The sequence below is a fragment of the Coregonus clupeaformis genome, chromosome 36, assembly GCF_020615455.1.
Source record: "Coregonus clupeaformis isolate EN_2021a chromosome 36, ASM2061545v1, whole genome shotgun sequence".
Classification (NCBI taxonomy): Eukaryota; Metazoa; Chordata; class Actinopteri; order Salmoniformes; family Salmonidae; genus Coregonus; species Coregonus clupeaformis.
Window position 1 is genome coordinate 36,345,688 of NC_059227.1, and position 9,113 is coordinate 36,354,800.

General features: G+C 42.1%; 1 protein-coding gene across 2 annotated transcripts; it reads left to right on the top strand.

Annotated features, from left to right (window-relative positions):
- Positions 1–1,488: 1,488 nt before the first annotated feature.
- Positions 1,489–8,963, top strand: LOC121552855 (5'-nucleotidase). 2 transcript variants are annotated; one of them, XM_041865938.2, is made up of 9 exons: positions 1,489–1,922; positions 2,969–3,191; positions 3,495–3,683; positions 4,635–4,832; positions 5,692–5,846; positions 5,942–6,050; positions 6,226–6,375; positions 7,991–8,191; positions 8,532–8,963. In XM_041865938.2, exons 1-9 carry the CDS (start codon positions 1,530–1,532, stop codon positions 8,696–8,698), a joined length of 1,785 nt encoding a protein of 594 aa, XP_041721872.1. In that variant the 5' UTR covers positions 1,489–1,529; the 3' UTR covers positions 8,699–8,963. The 2 variants fall into 2 exon arrangements, with proteins under 2 accessions (XP_041721872.1, XP_041721873.1); XM_041865939.2 differs by having other exon boundaries at positions 1,489–1,547.
- Positions 8,964–9,113: the final 150 nt, after the last annotated feature.

The window sequence follows — 9,113 nt, forward strand, 5'->3', positions numbered from 1 at the left end:
GAATCAAACCAGGGGGTCTGTAGTGACACCTCAAGCACTGAGATGCAGTGCCTTGGACCACTGCGCCACTCGGGAGCCCTCTGTCAGTAGACATAAGATAGAAAATGTGTTTGTGAGCAATAATTGTAGCAATATAGCAGTATGCAAGGAGTGTGGTTATAGCCTCCTCCCTTTGTGGTGATGAGATTGCAGACTTTGTCGTTTTTACAGACGTGGCACAGAGTATCTGGTATTTAAACATAAATATTTATTGGGAGATGTAAATAAAAAAAATAAAAAAAAAGGGAAAACTTCTCTGACAGTGGTATTCAAACTTTTTCAGCGGGGACCCCATTCTTTCCACCAGAATGTATACTTTTACATCAATAAATAACCTTAAATTCATCACATTTTCATCTCTTATCAAAATTAAAAGAAACCACAAAAACATTTTACTTAATAACATTTTATTTTTTACATTTATATTTCTCAAAAACGTTTGTATTGTCCCATAAAATAATCTGTACTCTATTATTATTATTTTTATTATTTTTTTATTTGGGGGGGGGATGACCCCACTGCAGTTCCCCTAGGGGGTCACGCCCCCAACTTTGTATACCACTGCTGTATAGCATGTTCCAATTAAGCAATAAGACCCGAGGGGGTGTGGTATATGGCCAATATACCACCGCTATATTGGCCATATAGTGTGTGCCTGGATACAGCCCATAGCCGGATACAGCCCAGGATATAGCCATGGATACAGCCTTTAGCCGTGGTATATTGGCCATTTACCACATATATTGGCCATATACCACAAACACCCGAAATGCCTTATTGCTGTTATAAACTGGTTACCAACCAGTTTGGCAGCGGGAAGATGTTTTGGGGTGTATTTGGCCTAGTGCAGCAATAAAGGCCTAGTGCAGTAATTTGGTGAGAACATTTTTTATATTTTATATATTTTTTATTGCTATTGTGATTTATCAGGGGTGCTTCAGCACCCTCAGCACCCCTACTTCCAGCAGCTATGCCATAATCCAGTGTGTGGGCTGTGATTTAATTGAAGAATTCAGATAGGGAGAAATGTTCTTCTTATGCTGTAAATCATCAGTGGTAAAAGCCAAGAAGACACTATAATATTATAACTATAGAATGTGTACATGGGAAGGCTCATATTGCCCTCTTTTGCCCATATTACTCTCTCTCTCTCTCTCTTTTAACCCTCCCGTTGTCCTAGGGTCAAAATGACCCGCCACTGTGTTAAACCAACTTTATTTAATTTTTATATTTTTTGGATCATTTGTGAGAAGGAGGCAGTGATACTTTCTTTAAAGTCTCACTGCCTCCTTCTCACAAATGATCCCCAAAAATATAAAAATTAAATAAAGTTGGTTCAACACAGTGGCGGGTCATTTTGACCCTAGGACAACGGGAGGGTTAAATGCTCCGATTGGAGAAGAACAGTGTCCACGCCTTCTGGTGCAGTCAGTGAAAGTAGGGGTGAACTTCAGTGTTCTAATACACTGCGCTGTCAACGAGCAGATACAATGGGAGTGCGTGAACTGGTGAAGTGTACATTTACATTTACATTTAAGTCATTTAGCAGACGCTCTTATCCAGAGCGACTTACAGTTAGTATTTTATTCTACCTCAGCATCTGTAGTCATGTTTGTACTGAAGAGTGGGAACTCACGCTGCTTCATACCAACGATGTCCACGCACGGGTTGAGGAGACAAACAAGGACTCCGGCAAATGCACTAAGCCTCCGTGTTTTTCTGGGGTGGCACGGAGATTTACGAAAATACAGGAGATACGGAGCCGAGAGAAAAATGTGATGCTGCTGGATGCAGGCGATCAATTTCAAGGAACCGTTTGGTTTAATGTCTATAAGGGAGCAGAGGCTGCACATTTTATGAACAGACTTGGCTACGATGCAATGGTAAACCGTTTAATCCTAGTTGGATATGAATGAATATAAATATGGGCTAGTGTTCAGGTACTCAACTACTATTTGAGAAGGTCCAGTCACACACATTTCCTGGGTGGCAAAGGTCCTGATAGATAATGTAATTTATCGGCTTAGAAACATACCTGAGTGACATAATCAATAGGGGCCCCCTGGCATTCGAGGACTCTGGGCACACAATCTGGCAATGATAACTACACGATTTAGATAGCTGGTTAGCCTAACTAGTTAACATGGGCTGGTAGTTGATCTACTCAACATTTCTGAGAGTTTATAAAAAACCTCTCTAAGGTCTGTCAGTGAATGAGATAGCAAGAGGAAAACTGTCCATGCACTACCACATTTTGTAATTTTATGTTGTGCATTCTACAATAAAACTCTCAACAGCAGTAGCCTAAATTGAAAGCCTGACTAAAAAAAGGACTACAATTCCCAGTGGGACACTGGCCCGGGAATAATTCCAGGCATCTTCATATAATGGTCAGGAAGCCTACCCCAGGAGGACACTGATTAGTAATGTATAAATACAAGATATGTCCAATCACAGAGATGTTTTTCATTCCATCGGTTGTTAGTAGACATGTAGCCTCTGCTCCTAGGCTTCGCTAACAAGGTGAGGTGAAAGCCTGTGGCAGAGACATTAGATGAAGACAAATATTACATTTCATTCGATTCGATTAGATATACTAATCTACAAATATGTCTGTTTGTTTTCTAAGATGAACTTGGCAGCACAATAACTATTGAACAGTATGGCTGATTTGTTGCACACTTTGTTAACAGGTGAAATATTGTGGATGACTTTTACCTTTGTTTTGATTACACAGGAGGTTGGTGGCACCTTAATTGGGGAGGATGGGCTTGTGGTAATGGCTGGAGCGGAATCGGTGGAATTGTATCAAATACACCAAACACATGGTTTCCATGTGTTTGATGCTATTCCATTTACTCTGTTTCAGCCATTATTATGAGCCGTCCTCCCCTAAGCAGCCTCCTGTGGTTTTGAACTACCTTTATAGGCTCTGGGGAATCACGAGTTTGACAATAAAGTGGAGGGACTTATCAAGCCGTTTCTCCAGGAGGTGAAGTGCACAGTCCTCAGTGCTAACATCAAAGCAGACGACACACTAGCCCCACACATCAGTGGCCTTTATTTCCCTTATAAGGTATTTGATGTGGACTCTAAGAAAGTGGGCGTGGTGGGATACACATCAAAGGAGACTCCTGCTCTGTCACAAACAGGTACAATTGATTGAGGTTTTGATTGAAGTTTTAGCTCCTCTTTATCTGTCTTCCTCTGTTAAAGTCACTTCCTCTTCCCCTAAATCCCTCTATCCTCTTTTCCTCTATTGAGCTTTGTTTATTACATTGTTATTCATATTCATGCATTCTCTCCTCACAATAATCCATATTGATCACTCTGTCCAGGTTGCTTCATATTTGCTTCATATTTTTGTCTTGGAGCAAATATGATTTTAAGAATGCCTTTCCCTACGTAGCTACATTTGAGCATTTCCCTGGTGTAAAACCTTTTTTCTGTTGCAGGACCTAACTTAGTGTTTGAGGATGAGATTGATGCCCTCCAGCCCCAGGTTGACAAACTAATCACTTTGGGGGTCAACATGATCATCGCCCTTGGTCACTCTGGCTTCGTTACAGATAAAGAAATAGCCAGAAGGGTAAAGGGTGTGGATGTGGTCATCGGAGGACACAGTAACACTTTTCTGTACACAGGTGTGCCTAATGTTTACTATAGGCTACTTTAGTTATTTACAATCATAGTAGCTAGCCACTGTAATTCTTCAGAACACCATCTGGTAAACTGTCATAGTTTTTGTAAGGAGCCTACAGTTGATTTATTCCAGAACTGAACATGCATGTGTTCCTGGGTCCCTGGCTGTCTTCACAGTTTTTCCTCCTCACAAGTGAAATCAAGTAACAACAACAGAGTGGAAATGTAAATGTAAGCGCCAGAGGTTTCCCTCAGCACCGTAGAAACTTCAAAACAACGAGCATGTTTTATGTCAAGGAAGTAGGTCTACTAATAGCTCAGCTAACAAACCCACCATGCTGTTTCTGTTACACATGCAGTAGATGCATGTATTTAATGCCTCAGCAGCTCTTGGCCTGTGATTGAGACCACCTAATCCTTAGTTAGTGCAATTTTAAAAAGCTGAAACGATGAGTATCTGCCACTTGTCTTATCTGCTCTCCGGTGATGCCAGTCATAGCCTTGCTCTTTGTTAGCTTGAGCTGTGCTGCTAAGCACTTTTTCCACAGCAGCAGCCATGATTCATGTTGGAATGTTTCGTTAGGGCCATTAAACTGTCTGGTTCCCACGCATGCACATTCAATAAGAGAGTGGGTTAAATTGAGCCAGAGAGGACTAAGTGACTAAGGGAGGGACTAAGAGAGGGATTAAGTGATTGCTATAAGGATTCCCTTTGAATGGAGGCCTATACAGTTCACTTAACTACAGGCCCTGTCTGTGTAATTCAGGCTTTAATTGATGTGGTGGGAAAGCACAGATAATAGCAATGCAAGAAGACTGTATTGAATCTTTATTCACCCCACAGTCATTTAGGCGTTGTATAATTGCAAAGCTGTTACGCATGATTACAATGCAAATTATGACTGATATTAACAATGTTAATTAATTCCATTGTTTACATTCACTGTTTCTAGGAGAACAGCCTTCCTCCGAGGTCCCGGCAGGTCCCTACCCGGTCATAGTGAGGTCAGAGGATGGGCGGGACGTCCCTGTGGTGCAGGCCTTTGCCTTTGGGAAATATCTGGGTTACCTCAAGGTGACGTTTGACGAAACTGGCAACGTGCTCCAGTCAACAGGCAACCCCATCCTGCTGGACAGCTCTGTACCAGAGGGTGAGTACAGTACTGCTGAGTAACATGAGGGGAAGTTGAGAGTCAGTGTGTCCTAAATGGCACCCTATTCCCTATATAGTGCACAACTTTTGACCAGGACCCATAGGCGCCCTTTCTTCAGAACACCTGCATCTGGTAAAACTGTCATATGTTTTTGTAAGGAATTGTGGAACCTACAGTGGATTTATTCCAGAACTGAACATGCATGTGTCCCTGGCTGTCTTCACAGTTTTCCCTCCTCACAAGTGATCCAACAGTGAAATCAAGTAACAACAACAGAGTGGAAATGTAAATGAAAGCGCCAGAGGTTTCCCTCTGACCTCAGCACCATAGAAACTCCATAACAACGTAGCCTGTTTTATGTCCAATCAAAGGACATCAATTCTGCCTCTAGTCCTGTCAAGGAAGTAGTTTTACTTCCCGGGCACATAGAGAATAGGGTGCCATTTGGGACGTACACAGTGAAATGGACTTCCGATTGCATCAGCTGTGACTGTTGTTATATTATCACTTATGAAATAACTGTGAAAATAATGTGTTTCCTGCGTAGAATGTAGTGCATGGGAATATATTAGTATACTTGTAGTGCATGGTGATATACAGTAGTTGTATACTTGTAGTGCATGGTGATACTTGATTTTTACTGTAGTATATCAGTAGTATCTCTCTCTGTCCACTGTTACTGTATCTTAAGACAATGATAAGTATGAGTTCACCATGTTACCGATCTGCTAGTTTTTCTTATTGAAAACGTCAACACTGTTATTATCACTATCAGGATCATTATAATGTACACACGCATTAGACTTCTTATATTGTATGGAGTATATAGTAACTGCATATGATTTCGTCTTGTCAGACCCCAGTATTCTTGCTGAAGTCAACGAGTGGAAAAAGGCCCTTGCAAATTACTCCTCCCAGTATGTGGGGGAGACCCTGGTGTATCTCAATGGAACGTTTGAAGAGTGCAGGTTCCGTGAGTGCAACCTGGGAAATCTAATCTGTGACGCTATGGTGAGTTAGAAGTATTCAGGAAAGCTAACCAAACCAGGTACTTATGGGCCAGTCTGTAGCCTACTGATGAAATCCTCTCTGTTTTTTCTCTGTAGGTACACCACAACATTAAATATGCAGATGAGCTTCAGTGGAACCATGTTAGCTCCTGCATCCTCCAAGGGGGAGCGATACGGTCATCCATAGATGAACGAAGTCGAAATGGTGAGTGTGTGTGCCTTTATGGGTCCGTTTCCTGGACACAGATTGACTTAAACATCCTTTTCAATTTCTCCAGGACTAGTCTTAATCTGTGTCCAGGAAACCGGCCCTGTGTGTTTAAGAAAGAGAATAAACTCCAACAATGGCTGAGGAAACTGAGTGAAATGTATTTTCTTAGGTTCCATCACGATGGAAGACCTCATTGCTGTGTTGCCGTTTGGAGGCACCTATGATCTGGTTCAGCTGAAGGGATCCACTCTGAGGAAGGCTTTTGAGCACTCTGTTAGGAGATATGGAGGGAACACAGGGGAATTCCTTCAAGTATCAGGTATCAGACACTGTTTTATTTTCATTGGTACAGAGGGTCACAATATGACATCATGCAGGGGCACATACACCCTCAGAACAGCCTAATTCGTCTGGGAATGGACTACAAGGTGTCGAAGCATTCCACAGGGATGCTGGCCAATGTTGACTCCAATGCTTCCTACAGTTGTGTCAAATTGGCTGGATGTCCTTTGAGGGGTGGACCAATCTTAATTTTTTTTTAACATACAATCTACCTGCAGTGAAGCCGCTCAACATTTACATTACATTCAAATAAAATGAAATCAAATTTTATTTGTCACATACACGTGTTTAGCAGATGCTATAGCGGGTGTAGCGAAATGCTTGTGCTTCTAGCTCCGACAGTGCAGTAATATCATTGTCATCTAGCAGAAGCTCCCATCCAGAGCGACCCACAGGAGCAACCAGGGTCAAGCGCCCCGCCCAAGGGCACGTCGACAGATCCCCCACTCAGTCGAATCGGGGTCCCGAACCATCCAAGATCCCCCCACAATTCCCCGCGAGAGCTGCCCCTCAACCATCCAAGACTCCCCCACAGTCCCCACAGATCATTCTTGATACACACAGGAAACTGTTGAGCGTGAAAAACCCAGCAGCGTTGCAGTTCTTGACACAAACCAGTGTGCCTGGCACCTACTACCAGACCCCATTCAAAGGCACTTAAGTCTGTCTTGATCATTCACCCTCTGAATGGCACACATACACAATCCATGTTTCCATTGTCTCAAGGCCTAAAAATCCTTCTTTAACCCGTCTCCTCCCCTTCATCTACACTGATTGAAGTGGAACACTCAGTGCCTTGCAAAAGTATTCTTCCCCCTTGGCATTTTTCCTATTTTGTTGCATTACAACCTGTAATTTAAATTGATTTTTATTTGGATTTAATGTAATGGACATACACAAAATAGTCCAAATTGGTGAAGTGAAATTTAAAAAATAACTTGTTAAAAAATGTTCTAATAAATAAATAACAGAAAAGTGGTGCGTGCATATGTATTTACCCCCTTTGCTATGAAGCCCCTAAATAAGATCTGGTGCAACCAATTACCTTCAGAAGTCACATAATTAGTTAAATAAAGTCCACCTGTGTGCTATCTAAGTGTCACATGATCTCAGTATATATACACCTGTTCTGAAAGGCCCCAGAGTCTGCAACACCACCAAGCAAGCGGCACCATGAAGACCGGGGGGGGTGAATAGTTATGCACGCTCAAGTTTTCAGGAAAGTTTTCTTATTTTTTGTTTGTTTCACAATAAAAAATATTTTGCATCTTCAAAGTGGTAGGCATGTTGTGTAAATCAAATGATACAAACCCCCCAAAAATCTACTTTAATTCCAGGTTGTAAGGCAACAAAATAGGAAAAATGCCAAGGGGGGTGAATACTTTCGCAAGCCACTGTATGTCTAGTAGCTGTCTATCCCCAAGAGCCTGTGCACCTTTATTGAATTTAACTTTTGTTACATATTGGTTACATATAAATTAGGTCCTGCAACAGATTGAGGAAACTGCATGAGGGAGAGGAATGAGGACAGGTGTTTGGTCTCCCGCTGTGTTTTGGACTGACTTTATTTCACTCTTGTATAATGTCAATAGGATTTCATGTAGAGTATGATATGTCGAGGCCCCATGGGGAGCGTGCCAGGAGTATCAGTGTGCTCTGTACGGACTGCCGGGTGCCTGTCTATGAGCCTCTGGACGACAGCAGGCTATACAAGGTGGTCATGCCCTCATACCTGGTGGAAGGAGGAGATGGATTCTCCATGATCAAAGAGGAGAACCTGACACATGACAGCGGTGAGCTCACAGAACTGAATAGATTAGAACACTATGGTTGTGTCGCAGATGGTACCATATTCCCTGTATAGTGCACTACTTTTGACCAGGGCAATGGTCAAAAGTAGTGCACTAAATAGGAAACAGGAAAGAGTGCCATTTGCGACGCAGACAATCTATCTCTATGGGTGAGCTCCTCTGCAGACTCACAACTTCCTTATGAACAGGAACCCTTTAGGCATTTTCTGTTGTACAACCATTACTTATAAGACCAAGCAATGTTGGTGAACTGTTGCATGAGGGTTGAAAATTTAAGTTTTCTTGACATCACATAAACTATCTGTGTCTGTTTCTCTTTCAGGTGACATGGACATATCGGTGGTGGCCAGCTACATTGCTGAGAGGAAGAAGGTGCACCCGGCTGTAGAGGGACGTATCAAGATTTCCAACTCAGCTTCAGGAGGACCTGGACACATGGCTCTGTTAATCATGCTGGGGCTAGTGATGGCTCTGTCTGGGAGACTATGAGAGATTCCTGGCTGCAATCATGATGCAAAGCTCAACATTGGATATGTTCTTCTCAGCATTCAAGGGAAGAGCTCAACTCTAGTTAGTCTATTGAGCACAAATTGAACAGGGATATTGTGAATGGATATTTCACCAATGCTCTCAGATTTTTCTTTATAAATACTGCAGTTTGATATAAAATTCGCTATTGAAATTTCAGGGAAAATACTGTAAATGTATTTTCCTATGGCTAAAACTATAAATATGCACTGTTAAGTCTCATGTACAGTAGTTGCTGTCAAGCTCTTGTTCTGAAATCCAGTTAGAGTACCTCATACAAAACCAGCATAAGCAAATGAATGTTTATGCTCAAACAGAGATGGAAACAGATGACCGCTGCTTGTTTAAGTGTGTGCCCTGGGCAGAGCCTGCTTAA

Bases quoted from the DNA above. Each gene is read 5' to 3' on its own strand.
- LOC121552855 (XM_041865938.2), top strand. From the start codon at position 1,530: ATGGGAGTGCGTGAACTGGTGAAGTGTACATTTACATTTACATTTAAG. The intron at 4,833-5,691 runs GTGAGTACAGTA...TCGTCTTGTCAG, and splicing joins GGACAGCTCTGTACCAGAGG to ACCCCAGTATTCTTGCTGAA. The intron at 8,192-8,531 runs GTGAGCTCACAG...TTTCTCTTTCAG, and splicing joins GAACCTGACACATGACAGCG to GTGACATGGACATATCGGTG.